The following is a 15,327-nucleotide window of genomic DNA, read 5'->3' as shown; positions in this document are numbered from 1 at the left end:
TATGTTCTGGTTATTTCATGTGTAATAATGTCTCAAATATATATGTCGGTGCGCCTGTCATCGGTTGTTAATATTCCCTGTGTGGAATGTTTGTGTGTGTGTGTGTGTGTGTGTGTGTGTGTGTGTGTGTGTGTGTGTGTGTGTGTGTGTGTGTGTGTGTGTGTGTGTGTGTGTGTGCGTGTGTGCGTGTGTGCGTGTGTGCGTGTGTGCGCGTGTGTGCGCGCCTTTGTCATCGGCTTCTGAAACAACAGCTGGTTATATACAGGGAGACAGTAATTTATAGACTTAGTGTGTTTTGTGTGTGTGAGATGTGCTCTGTGGAGTGCTGTCACTTTCCCTTCCCGGTTAGAGTTAATAATTTGGCCCTAACAGATGCAGGAAGCGCAGTCAGCCGCTCCAGGCTTGTTAGCGACGTCAGTGTACACAGCTAATGTAGCGTAAAAACCCAACAATTGTGTTGTCATTAATCAACATCGTTTTCCTTTTGATTGTTCTGCTCTGACTGGAGCAGCCGCCAGCCAGTGGAGGAGTGGCGGTGCCAATCAGTCTTATAAACAGGTTGGATTCAGGCTCTGACGCTCGGGGTCGAACCTTAAGACTGTCTGTCATTCGCTTCTAACTACTTATACATGTTTGATGTTGGCAGAAGACAAAATAGACAATGCGTCATGGAAATATCCCCAAGCTACTGCATGTTTAACAAAATATGCATCAATCACCAGTCCTTCCATTTCCTAACCCACAGTTTATTTAATTTACTGATACAATCTGTTTGATGTACGTATCTGAAGGAGACAACAATACTGTGCATGGTATTGGTTGAATTGGTTGAAACATGGTTGAAACATGGTTACAACATCTAAAACAGATTTTGCCAAACTGTTGTAACAAAGCAAAACAAAGGAAGGGAGCTAAGTTTGTCTAAAAGCACAAATGCATTGACACCGAGTTATTAATATACAATGTGTGAGTTAATAAAAACACAGCAGCCTCATGTTTTCACGTAGATTTGACAAATACGTACATTCGGCAGAGACACGTTTTCCAACATTGCTAAAATTAATAAAGTGCCATTTGTGCTCACGGATTGGAAATCCATCTTGCGAAATTAATTGCACAGCCAAATAGGATGTGATTGGATGAGCAAATTAGCATTACCTGCCTTAGCATGCTTTCCTACTTATTTCACTCATGACTAAGTGATGAATTGAGGTTAATACTAATATTCATTTCTAATAAAAAATGTGTGGACAGAAATGTGTTTCCCCCCCCCATTACCACAGAGGGGGAACATTTTCTGCAAGTTGTACTCTTGGGAGGCCTTTTCAAAAAAGTTGCATTTTGTGTAACTCCCAGCACCGTTGTATTGTAAATGGACATTTTCACTGGGAAAAAAAATTGTTGTGTAAACGAAACATAACAAACAAACAAAAAACATCTTGGTCTTCACAAAACGATACATTGGATAACAGAATGAATTTGGACTTAACTGCTTGATTCAGCGGCCCTGCTGTGCTTTATATTTTGAAATTGACTCCATTTATTATTTTTCATGGTCTGCTGGTAAAGTAACATATTTCACTTTGGGAGGTGGAATAAATGTCGTCTCCCTGGCAGTATCGATAATTTAGCAGATGGTGGGGATTATTCCCTTCCTTTGCACACCGCACCCTGCTCCTTGTGATGAATTTTGTTTTGACGATTTTGCCACTGCACCCATTATTTACATCCCGGATCTCATCTGCAACATTCTAATACAGTTGAAATGTGTGACTATATTGTAATGCATTGTTGCAATAGAAGCATTTATCGTGCTTGGGCAGTACTCTTTCAGTGTACAGAGCGAGGAGACAATATAGAATAAAAAGCAGAAATTACACATCAGTGTATAAGTTTACTGTATACTGGTGTATTTCAGAGCAAATGTTTTTGCTTATTGTGAGGGGGTCAGATTTCCAGGTGGTTTATAGTCCCAGTGGTTTTGAGGGAAGAGGCTACTGCACAGTTCAGTTATCAGCCACAAAAATTGTGCTGAGTGGTCATCAGTATAGTCCGAAATTATTATTTACGATGTCTGATTGTCTGATAGACATCTGGGGTGCTCAATATGTGTCTGCCTATAACAGCCAGGAATTCATTCCAGCCTACAGGATGGCCTTCTGAAGAGAGACCCTGTACTTAGTTGTGCTGTAAAAGTAACATTTATAGCATCTAAACACAAAAGGCAAAGCATCAAAGCTATATTTTCAGCGTTGAAAACAATGAATTGTTCAGATTCAGTTAAAGTAAATCCAGGATGTAATTACACCCAAATCAATTCACAGTTTTATAGAAGTAAAGTAACATTTTAATCTTTTGACATGTCAGTGTTGCATTATAAGATTAGTTCATTATTTCACTGAAATGTTTCTTAATATCAGTCCAGTTTCTGCTCAGAAGGCATGGCATTGGGAGTTGCTCAGAACTATTCTGTACAAAGAGTCATTTTAAACACTTTTTTGCATTCAAAATGCAGAGAAGCATGAAACTTGTGAAGTCTACATGTGTATACGTATCTGACGAGTGTAAATGCTGGTGGCAACACCTGGTATGCATTTCATCTGGAGACAGTGTCACTCTAAGATTTAAGTGAGAAAATATGATAAAGTTTGCATCAAAAAGAGTTTTAAGAGAGAAGTCTGCCCCCAAAAGCCAGCAAGTCTCTCTTTTGTGTTTTCGTGTCCGAGGCTGGAGCAAGCCTTTACTTTCACCCACTCACTTTCCTTCTTTTTGTCAGCCTCTCCATTCCTCTCATCTTTTTGTGTCGTGTCCAGCCCCCTTTTTTCTCCCAGTTTGAAAGGAAAATGTTCTGACAACTGAAGCGTCAGAGACATCATTTGTGAACCCCAAAGGTCGGCTTCTCCGCCACAGACCAAAACATTGAGCGACTCGCCACAAGTTCAGGACCGTTGCAAACTTTCACATCTCTCAAATTTGGAATTTCAACTGACTTAACCTCACATATCTAAACATGAAGTTCATGAAGGACATTCTTCCTTATAATAATAACGTCTCGAATACAAGGCAAGTGGGAGGATAGCGTCTGCAACACACTTCACACAATTGCTTATCGTGAGTGTTCAAAACAATATGTTGTGACATAAGTCATGTTGAACAGCACTTAATAATCATGGTTTCTCCAATACTTTTTTTTTCTCTCCTTCACTTATTCTTTGTAATTAGAACAAGTCAGCGATCGTGTCAAACACCCGAAACTAATTACCATGTCACCTTGCTCATTGGGCGTGTGTGTGTGTGTGTGTGTGTGTGTGTGTGTGTGTGTGTGTGTGTGTGTGTGTGTGTGTGTGTGTGTGTGTGTGTGTGTGTGTGTGTGTGTGTGTGTGTGTGTGTGTGTGTGTGTGTGTGTGTGTGTGTGTGTGTGTGTGTGTGTGTGTGTGTGTGTGTGTGTGTGTGTGTGCGTGCGTGCGTGTGCGTCAAAGAGAGTTTTTTGTTCTTTTTTTACAAAAAAAAAAAAATGTTTTCTCTGCTGTTTTCTGTCTCAGGTCTAATCACGACAACCTCCCGGAAACTGGACCGCGAACAGCAGACGGAGCACGTTTTAGAGGTGAGGTGTGTGTGTGGGTGCGTGTGCGTGTTCTTTCTGAACAGTACTAAACAAGGCTAATGACTCCAGTTCTGGACATTGCATCTCTGACAACATACACAACTATGTGTGACATATTCTTTTAATATTTTGTACTATTATAATTCCATACAGTGTGAGAAGGAGATTTTCTTTCATGAATTGTTTATGGGTGATGAATCAGCAGTGAGCTGAAGTGATTTATTTCTTTCATTTTCAGGCAGCACATGCTCAAAACCGAAAAATGTTTCTACATTATTTTCTCCCATATCAATTCTCTGTGATGTGAATATGTTATAGCGGTAAACTCATCAAGAACACAATTTGTTAGAGCTGCATGTTGAGCATTGAATGATCATGTTAATGTCATGCGACTCGATTTGTTCTCATTTATTGACCGTGGTCATTGGATTTCATTTGAGCTCATTCACTCGACAACAACTAAACTGAAAACGTATAATTTTTGCATTTACATTACAGCATTTTCAAAATAATGTCCACTTACAAGAATTAATGGCAAAAATGCTGAAAATGATGTAGTTTGCATGCCATTGTATAAATTGGTGCTATTGTTTCTTTTTGTTCTGAAAACATACAGAACAAAAGAACAAAGAATGTATTGGGCAAAGAACAATATTCCATAAACATCAAGAATGGCGAGTTTACGGAAATTCGTATCGACAGATAACCAAAGTTGGACTGCTGTCCCGTTAACTCTCACCTGCAAAACTACCAAGTCCCAGGAGAACATGGACTGGGAGTCATGCCACTCATGGGAATCAAGAACTATTTACTATTGCTGTGGTGCACATGCACAGTAGCAGCGTTTCAGAAAAGTTGCGTTTACACAGTTCTGATGATGACGGAGCTTTATCAAAATGTTCCTTCTTCGGTGACTCAGAGCACCAGTCTTACCTTAACACGGACCCCAGAATGCAACCAAACATTGTCATGTCAACAGGGTCTTCTATTATGCATTATTGAACAGTTCCAATGCACTTTACACAAACGTGTTTAAACCAATGGTCAAGGCTCCAATGTAAGCTGTTAGTGCTCCATTGGAAACTACTTGGTTTTAAGTGTTTTTCTTTAGGACACTTCAACATACAGCTCTCTGAAAGGGCCTTTAAGTTGTAAGCAGCAGAATGTCAAAGGAACCCTTACAAGTCTTGATTTATTCAACTTGGCGATCTTCTTACAGTCGCACATAGTCCAGTATAAATTGTTGAAGGCACGCTTGGAATAGGCAGACTGCTCATTCAGCAGCCATGTACAACTTGTTGCAGTATTTTGACATTTTTTTCTGCATCCTTCCTCACAGTGAGACTCAATATTCTGGACTCTAACAGATTTCAAACTTCTAATCAATACCACTTCACTATTTTAACATGAGCACTCAACTAGAACAATAACACATCCCACTCTTGATATACCATTTTATTTACATAATAACAAAATTCCTTTTGAAATACCTTATTGAAGTGGTGTGTGTTTGGGGCCTTCACATGCATCTCAGCATACTATTGACTGAAATGGAGTTTACCTTGATATGCGTCACTCCATCACAACTCCATCAAATAGATGAAGAGACACATCAGTAGTTCAGCTCACTGCTCGTACGCAAAATTCGCAGAGTGTCGGGTAACTGGAATGAACACCATTTTATTGTTTATTAACCATAAAAAAAAGAACGTTGGTATGTTGACCTCGTCTTGATGGAAAGAGGACTGGAGTATCACGTTCGCAAAAGTCCCACTTGTGGTGCTTATCAAAGGACTCACAGTAATGGTGTGTTGACATTCCTCTCCTTGATAATGAATGTAAGAGAGTTGACAGTGCCTAGTGGCTGCCAACACTTAGATGAGAACAAATCGCTTCTCCCGCCTTTCCCGCCACCATGGCACAAACACACACACGCTACTGTCTTCTCTGCTCTTCGCTAACCTCAAAGACTCTTGCGTTAGCTCGGTAATAGAGCTAGCAAAAAGACGGCGGGTGAGCATTGGTCTCTATTAAAATGTAATGGGAAGCTGTCTCGACTCTGCTCTGCCCTGATTGGGGATAAATTGCACCACTGGCTTCCTCATGGCTCATAGAATTTACCGTGTGAACAGTGTGTACCCATTTTGTGCACGTTTTGTCTATGTGTACGCTGTACTCAACAACTGTCTGCATGTGCACTATATTGCATGTGACGCATGTCATGAATAGGCAATTGTTGTTATGATATATCTAGTTTCCAAGTCAATACACAAAATCCAATAATATGCAAAGGATGTATTGGAAAAAGTTACAAAAAAGGTATTGTCAATTGTTGAATCCTAAATATTGTATTGTAGTTGAGTATGAATAATGAATATTATATAGTGCGAGGTGTTCGTCACTGTACTGTCTCTGTCAGACACTCGACAGTCCTACATCTCAACTTGTGGTTTTGTTTTATAACTGGTCAGTATTAGTCAGAAGATGATGGGTTCTGCACTGTCGACAAGTCACTTCAACTCCCAGACTTTTCTATTAAAACATGCTGTTTGTGTCAAAAGACAAAGATACTAAGTTTTATTTCAAGAATAAATTTATGGAAATGAAAAACAGTCCAGTCGATGTTTCAGTTCAGAATGTGTTTGAAACCACTTGTCTCGATCGTCTCATATGGTCTTTTAATGACGTGAGGCAGACTAACACAACTTGTCTGCAGGTTTTCGAGCAGAGGGTGAGCAACTGTGTAATGAAACATTGATTTTTCTCTATCGGCTGATGCAGGACTATATTTGAAAACGGATTCAATGGCTTTTTTATTCTTCCTTCAGAGGCTGCACTCAAGTATGCGCCGATGTTATATGTCTCTCCATAAATTATGCGTGTTGAATCAGATTCATTACTTGAATGATAGACGGAACAGGTTCTGCATGAGGTCTTTCACGGCTTTTATTCTGGGTGAGCAGCTGGAGGAGCAGAACTGCTGCAAAACATGCAATTCAGTTACAAGCTTTTAATGCACAGATGTATCGGCGTGTTCGATGGACTCTGCATCACAAATTCCGTGTAATTAACAATTAATCCCAAGAATGAACAGAATAGAAGGAGTTGATCATGTGCTTGCAGGGTGACTCTTCCAATGTTACCAGTTTTATTGCCCATGGATGATTTTGTCAAATTGCTTTTATGTATATACCAAATACATTTCAAATATTTTGAAATGTATTCAAAATAATCAACTAGAGTTTCAAAGCAAAACCTTATACTAAGCAATTACAAATTCATCTGTCCATGTTCTGTCCAAAATCCAAACAACTCCAAGGAATTGGAGCCAGTTCCAACCTATATTGGACAAAAAGAACGATACACCACTGACAGATTGCCAGTCCATCACAAGGCAATATTGGGTAGAGAACCAGAGTGACAGGCACAACATGTAAACTCTAGACAATCCCAAAGGCTATGATTAGCCTGGGAATATTTAGCTAGTGTGAAGTCTAACCACTATACCAATGCCCGGCTGAATTGCAAATATTTGACTGTATATTTATTCATGTTATTCATTATATGAATAACATGATTCAGGTGAAGTAAATGGGACTTGCAGTTTTACAATTTGTGATACAAAAGATTGCCTGGGGCCAGGAGATTGTGTGGAAGGTGGAGTTACTGGTTCCTTCACCTCATTTTTGCATTTTATATTTCAGAAAAGTTTCAGGTCTGTGTGTAAGAAACGTTTCTCGATGAGGGTGGAGTTAATGAACACTTTTTTGGGGGGAAAAGCAATTTGAACTTCAAAAGATTTAGCTAGAAAAACACTTTGAAATCCTCCATTGTTTTTAACCTGGGTCCACCTTTGCAGGAAAACAATTACTACAACAGCACCGCAGTAATACTTTCAGAAAAGTTGCATTTTCTTCTATTTACACAGAAATGGAAACATTTCGGAAAAAAAACCCCACTCTGGATGCTAATTTCAAAAAGGGCTATTTTCAACCTGTTCAACCGGCAGAATTCACCTGAAATAAGGCCTGATACAGTTCCATTCTGTGGTATATTTAAAACACACCTAATGTAACCATCATTAAAAAGTCGATGTCAAAGAAACATTTCCAAGTGTCATTCTTTGGACAGCCATGAGAGTTTTGCTGAAACAGTTGTTGAAAATTAAGAAAATGTAGCCATGTAATCTCCCCTTCCTCACAAAGTCACCTTGAAATACTGCTCTGGTTTACAGGGTTCATCCTAAAGGTTTGGGGAGACTGAAAAGCCAAATTGGAGGAAGTTCTTTTGTCTGATAAAAGCAAATGAACCTTGTTGGCCATTAAACAAGACCGTTTGGCAGATACTAGGCACCAGCTCCAATGTGGAGCATGGTGGTGGCAGCATCATGCTGTCCAGATGCTCATGAGCAGCAGGCAGGAAAGGTAGTGTGTGAATTGAATGGAGGACAACCTCATTCCATCAGAGAAAAACAATAGGACCAAAAAGATTTGTTTTCCAGCAAAACAATGACTTAAAACATAAATCAAATGCAACATAAAACTGGACAGTTAACGACTGATATATGTGCAACTCGACGGAGCCCGAGCATGAAATTATAGTTTGTGGAACAGCAATCTTTATTGAGACCTCAATAGAGGTAACATATAAAACACTTTTTTTCAGTTTCTATAGACAAAGGGCTTTACTTTTTTCTTTATTCGTTTCAAATAGTATGCATTTTCAATTGCACACCTTACTGATAGCAACGCAACAGAAGTACACTACTTCTTCCCAAAAACATAAAAATTGCCAAAGCCCAGCCCTTTCAAACCCTCAGCACATGCTTTATGTCACACCACTTTATCATGTATTATAGTCAGTAGCTATTGGGGTTTCCTGTTATGGAAAAAAAAATATCAAGAACACTTTAGCATGTACCACGACTCACACTGATGAGCGTCATCGGGTTTTCTTTACTGGTCCAAATGTCACAGTTAAGTTGCTAGTGTACAAACAACCTTTCGCCCCTCCTCTTGATATTTCGTCAGAACTATAATTTACAGTCTGCTTGCATTTGTCATTCTCATGAATATTAAAGACTCTCCAAACTCATCCTCTGTTGTCTACCTGCTGCTCACTTTGCTGACAGATGACATCATGTGATACTTGCCAGGTTGTATCGGGGATCTTTTATGAATACGAGTGTAAGTACTCTGCGCAGTATCAGGCCAGATACCCAACACTGGTATCTGTATCAGTGCATCTCCCATCTGCAGCTATTGTAAGTGTTACACTATGTTTTTTGTAGTAAGGCTTATTTCAGTTCTCTAAAAACATCCACCCACTCCAGATTCCCTCTGCTACTGCCACACGTAAAAAAGAAAAAGAAAAAAGAAGACAGAATGAGGAGTAGGTGATAATAGCCTTTGCTGTCTCATTGGTCTCATTGCGTGTAGTTAATGTGAAAGGCCAGTTCTGGACACCGTCCAGCATTCGCATGAGCGAAAAAAAGATGAGAGACATGTCCTCTACGTGAAGGGCGGGATATATTGTAACATGATACATCAAAGCACATTGACCAGAAGACACACAGATGCACACATCGTCCTTGTAGTCGCCCTGAGAGCCCTTGAAAATCTCTATGTAAGAGCTACACGTCTGACATTTTCCAAAGTGACAGATCTTCCTAAACGGAGCCAGGCGCGAGTGCTGCGGAAATGAACTGTCGCTACATCGTATATCTGTGACAAATGGAAAATTGACTGCGCTTCTCTTGAAATTAATATAAATCCCAGGACAATGTGGGGGGAAATGCCAGCTTCACAGCTTGTGCTGGCTCCGCCTCTCAGTGATCACCTTCTGTATAATTGTTGAAGTACATAGGCTTAATGAATTAGCTGTCAGCACGTAGGAAGACGGATTCTTTTCTGCTTCATTTTCATTAGTCAATGACAGATGAGACAGAGCAGCAATGGGAATTAACAATGACAGCTGCATGCTGTGTATAATGTAGTATTTCCAGCCTTTTTTTTCCTTTACTCATTCTGTATTTTCTGTTTAAATTCAGAAAATGCACAGACCCTGGGCCCATCTAATGTCTTTTTTTTTTTCTATATTGATACATCTGTTGCTAGCAAAAAGAAAAAGAATATTTCGTCGCTGCTTTCCCTGTAGAGCAGTGATTCCCAACCGGGGGTACACGGACCCCTAGGGGTACGCGAGGGTATTGCAGGGGGTACGCAGAAAGATTATAAATTAGCCTACAGTATCCACACACACAAAAAAAAAATTTATACTATATTATATTGTATTATATCATGAATTTTAGTAAGGCCATATGTTTATTTTCCATGAGTAGCAGTTCGTCCACAGTGATTGTAACACTACAATGCACATAATATGAAAAGACTATAAAGTGGCGCGCTTTAAAAAAAAAAAAAAAAAAAAGGTTCACGTTCTTGCTGCGGGCGCGCACGATTCGCGAAGCTAGCTAACTCTAGCTGCATACCGACTGTAAACATGGATGCATGGCTAGGCAGGAGTAAACGTCCAGCTACCGCTACTGCTACCGTCGCCTCGGACGCAGGCACAGGGGAGCCCAGTGAAAAAAGGAATTATGAAAGACTTATGAAAGACAAGCAAGCGCAAGTGTCTCATTAAAAGGTATGTTTTTACACTGTGGTGTGCACCTGAGAGGGAGGTTCTCCCAACCAGAATGGAGTGGGTGTGTCGGGCACGTGGTGTGGTGTTGATAGTGGGAGGGGATATAAGGGGAAGTGCGGTGACACAGAGGGTGGGTTATCTGACAGGTGAACTGTCAGACGGTTGGAGAAAATAAAGGAAAAAGCGACTCGACTCCTTCGTCCGTCTCCTCTTTCTCCGCCTCCACATTGGTGACCCTGACAAGCGAACATGTCGACCGAAGCCAGCAGCAGTGCAATCCCCGGCGGCGCGGCGGCCGGTGCGCCCGTGGTGTACGCCGCAGCGGTAAAATTACCGGAGTTTTGGCCACATCATCCGGAACCGTGGTTCCAGCACATCGAGGCGCAGTTCCACCTCCGAGGAGTCATGGCCGACGACACCAAGTATTACCACGTCGTGGCAGCTCTGGACTCTTCCACCACCCGCCGAGTGATGGGGCTGCTCCGGGACCCGCCGGCGCAAGGAAAGTACGCCGCCCTCAAGACTCTGCTCCTGCGGCTGTTCCAGATTCCCGACGCCGAGCGAGCCGAGCGTCTCCTGTCTCTCAACGGCTTGGGAGACAGTAAACCCACGGAGCTGATGGAGAACATGTTGGCGCTGCGGGGATCGGGGGACGCGGAGTTCCTGTTTATCCACCTGTTTCTGCGTCAACTCCCAGCTCCGGTCCGCACGGCACTGGCGAGTTCTCCACTCGTGCACACAAAGGATTATCGGGGGCTGGCGGAAGAGGCAGACAAGCTCCTGCTCGCATCACGGCAGTACGGAGTGCATGCAGTCCTGCCGGAGCCACCGGAACACCGGCCGGAGGAGGAAGCGCAGTTTGCGGTCGGGACGATTACGGATCGGCGCAGGAATGACAACCAGCTGTGTTTTTTTCACCGGCGGTTCGGGAGCAGAGCCAAGCGCTGCACGCCGCCCTGCTCCTTCTCTGTGCAGGGAAACGCCAGACCCGGCACTCGTTAGCAGCCATGAGCGCCGGGGACATCGGAACGCTGCTCTTCATTAAAGACTCTGTATCCGGGAGGCGCTTCCTCGTGGATACCGGGGCCCAGCGGAGCATCATTCCCGCCTCCTTCACCGACGTCGAGAGCGGCGGTAAAGGGCCGCCTCTGGATGCTGCGAACGGGACTTCCATCCGCACATTTGGCACCAGGTTCGTGAATGTGTGTTTTAATGGCCGTCAGTTCGGATGGGATTTTGTGATGGCTGCTGTGTCCGTGCCCATCCTGGGAGCAGATTTTTTGTGTGCGCATGGACTCCTGGTGGACATGGTGAATCGCCGCCTAGTGGACGCCGTCTCATTCTCCTCCTTCTCCTGCACGTTGGGGAAAGGAGAAGCGGTGTCCCTTGCTAATATCTTGGCTTCGGGGGATGTGTACCAGCGGCTCCTGGCAGAGTTTCCTGAACTGACAGTCCCCACGTTTTCAGCAGCCGTAGTCAAACACGGAGTGGAACATTATATCCCCACGGCTGGGCCGCCGGTGTTTGCTCGCCCCCGCCGACTGGATGCGGCAAAGCTGGCGATTGCTAAGGAGGAGTTTGCCACTATGGAGAGACTGGGTATCGTGCGGCGCTCTGACAGCCCGTGGGCATCCCCCTTGCATATGGTCCCAAAATCTGATGGGAGTTGGAGGCCTTGTGGGGATTTTCGACGCCTTAATACGGTCACGGCACATGATCGGTACCCTGTTCCGCACATCCAAGACTTTTCTGTCCACCTGGCAGGGAAGGTAATATTTTCCAAGGTGGATCTGGTGAGAGGCTACCACCAGGTGCCAGTCCACCCGCAGGATGTAGCCAAAACTGCAGTGATCACACCTTTTGGACTATTTGAGTTTCTGCGGATGCCATTTGGTTTGAAAGGTGCAGCACAAACGTTCCAGCGCTTGATGGACTCCGTGTTAAGGGGCTTACCTTTCCTATTCATCTACCTGGATGACATCCTGGTGGCCAGCGCCTCGCCCGCGGAGCACCTGCTACACCTGCGTCAGCTTTTTGAAAGACTGCAGGAGCATGGACTGATCGTGAACCCAGCTAAGTGTTGTTTTGGACTCTCAGAGATTGACTTTCTGGGCCACCATGTGGCAGCACTGGGAGTGGTGCCCTTACCGGCTAAGGTGAAAGCAATCACTGCTTTTCCGCGCCCAAAGACCATCAGGGCACTGCAGGAGTTCCTGGGCATGGTGAACTTTTACAACCGCTTCATCAGACATGCAGCTCAGCTGATGCGGCCTCTTTATGAAGCCCTGAGGGGCGGAAAGGCCAAGCAGGACGTGAACTGGTCCGCAGAGAGGATCCTGGCTTTCGAAAAGGCCAAGGCTGCGCTCTCCAACACCGCCATGCTGGCCCACCCATCTCCCACGGCACCGGTAGCGCTCACCACCGATGCCTCGGACTACGCAGTGGGCGCAGTATGTGAACAATGGGTGGCTGGAGCCTGGCAGCCTCTGGCGTTTTTCAGCAAACAACTGCGCGACAACGAGAGGAAGTACAGCACATTTGACAGAGAACTTTTGGCTCTTTTCCTCGCTGTCCGACATTTTAGGTTCCTGTTGGAAGGTCAGCGGTTTACTGCCTTTGTGGACCACAAGCCCCTCACCTTCGCCATGTCCAAGACCTCGGAGCCATGGTCTGGGCGGCAGCAGCGCCACCTTTCTGCCATTTCCGAGTTCACCACAGACATTCAGCACGTGGCTGGAAAAAGCAATGCTGTGGCCGACTGCCTCTCCCGGGCACACGTGGACTCTGTGCACCTTGGGGTGGACTACACTGCCATGGCCAGCGACCAGCAGGTGGACTCTGACATCCAGGCCTTCAGGACAGCCACCACAGGTCTACAACTGCAGGATTTGCTGTTCCACGACGATGGTGCCACACTCCTCTGCGACGTGTCTACAGGTCAGCCCCGCCCCATGGTACCTGCTGGCTGGAGACGGCAGGTTTTTGATGCTGTTCATGCCCTAGCGCATCCAGGCGTGAGAGCATCGGTGAAGTTAGTGGGGGCAAAGTTTGTCTGGCCGGGCCTCAAGAAGGACGTCAGGAGCTGGGCAGCCTCCTGTGTGGCGTGTCAGCGGGCCAAGGTACAGCGTCACACCAAAGCCCCCCTAGAACCGTTCCTGGTCCCGGAACGGAGGTTTGACCATGTGCATCTGGACTTGGTGGGTCCGCTGCCTCCCTCCCAAGGCTTCACTCACCTCCTCACCATGGTGGACAGGACCACCAGGTGGCCAGAGGTGGTCCCGCTGGCTTCAACAACGTCGGCAGAGGTGGCTCGCGCTTTTATAGCCACCTGGGTGGCACGGTTCGGCACGCCCTTGGACGTCACTTCGGACAGAGGCTCCCAGTTCACGTCTGAGCTGTGGACAGAGGTGGCTAAAGGCCTGGGAGTGCAGCTGCACCGGACGACGGCATTCAACCCACAGGCCAATGGACTTTGTGAGCGGTTCCATCGCACAATGAAGGCCGCGCTCCGAGCCACACTCACAGACAGCAACTGGGCTGACCGACTGCCATGGGTCATGTTGGGCCTGCGTTCGGCTCCGAAGGAAGATCTCCAGTCATCGTCTGCGGAGCTGGTGTTGGGGCAGCCACTACGGGTCCCCGGAGAGTTCCTGCCACAGCCATCGGAACCCTGGGGGGTCACAGCAGGACGACCAAGGTTCAACGGCGCAGTCCACACCTTCGACCCGGTCCCAGTTCATCACTGCCTTCCCCGGTCATACGTCCCAAAAACCCTGATGACAGCCAAATATGTCTTTATCAGACATGACGCTCACCGTTCCCCACTTCAGCCGCCGTATGACGGCCCCTTTCATGTCCTGGAGGCAGGGACAAAGAACTTTGTGGTGGACATGGGGGGTAAACGGGTCCGGGTTTCACTGGACCGCCTGAAGCCGGCCCACACCATGCCGGAGCAGCCGGTGGAGGTGGCACAGCCCCCAAGACGTGGGCGCCCCCCCAAGTCGTCAGCTGCCACAGCGCCTGCACCTGCAGTAACCCCGGTGCCGGTACCTGCACCTCCTCCTGCACCTCCTCCTGTGGTGGTGCAGCGCAGCCGATATGGTCGGCTGTGCAGACCACCCAAGTGGGACTAAAGAAAAAAAAAAAAAAAAAAAAAAAAAAATGTTTTTTGTAGTAGTACCATTCTGATTGTTCGGGGGGGGCCTGTGTGGTGTGCACCTGAGAGGGAGGTTCTCCCAACCAGAATGGAGTGGGTGTGTCGGGCACGTGGTGTGGTGTTGATAGTGGGAGGGGATATAAGGGGAAGTGCGGTGACACAGAGGGTGGGTTATCTGACAGGTGAACTGTCAGACGGTTGGAGAAAATAAAGGAAAAAGCGACTCGACTCCTTCGTCCGTCTCCTCTTTCTCCGCCTCCACAACACTCACAATAATTGTTTTATTTAAATGAGCAGTTGGATAGATAGAAAGACAAAGGGTTAAATATAAGTACACATTAAGGCGAATAATCACACACGAGAGAGGGGGTACTTTTCACATGGAAACCAGCTCAAGGGGTACACTGGTCAAAAAAGGTTGGGAACCACTGCTGTAGAGAACATTAAGACATTTACAGTTATATATAATATGATTTGTGGTTTTGTGGATCGGTCTTTGCTGGTGTTTTGAAAATAAAAGTGTTTGTATCGGTTCTGAATGCCATACTCCAACATGTGGTTACAAACCATTGCCTCGGGGTTTATCTCACTGTGGACTCATGAATATCCAACATGCATGGTCCTTCCCCATATAATTCACAAAGATTTGCTTACCCATGTTAAGTCAAGACATACCATAGTAGTTAGTTTAGATTCCAGCTTACATAGAATCTGTGCAATTAAAGACAAATTTAAAGTTTTAAAGGTCACTCACTAAATGCTCAAGATTTCTGCCAATGTAACTTCATGTAAGGTATTTTAAGTTTAAATTTTCCCCCAAGAAATATAAAGTCAAAGACATCATGAGCTATCTATTGATAGCAAAACTGTGGAAAATGCAAAAAACTGAATCACACATTTCATGATTTCTGCTTTGAAAGTG

The 15,327-nt window shown here is 45.0% G+C and overlaps 1 protein-coding gene across 1 annotated transcript in view; it reads left to right on the top strand.

Annotated features, from left to right (window-relative positions):
- Positions 1 to 15,327, top strand: part of fat3a (FAT atypical cadherin 3a) — a gene marked incomplete at its 5' end in the record, with an annotated part of 125,837 nt that overhangs the window by 43,421 nt on the left and 67,089 nt on the right. The window contains one exon of the mRNA XM_080509494.1: positions 3,543 to 3,604. Within this exon, the coding sequence (XP_080365620.1) occupies positions 3,543 to 3,604 (62 nt within the window). The remainder of the gene's footprint in view (positions 1 to 3,542; positions 3,605 to 15,327) is intronic.

This window comes from Blennius ocellaris, assembly GCF_963422515.1.
Source record: "Blennius ocellaris genome assembly, chromosome: 2".
NCBI lineage: Eukaryota > Metazoa > Chordata > Actinopteri > Blenniiformes > Blenniidae > Blennius > Blennius ocellaris.
Note: the sequence above shows the minus strand (reverse complement) of the source record. Positions and strands in the feature narration are given on the sequence as shown.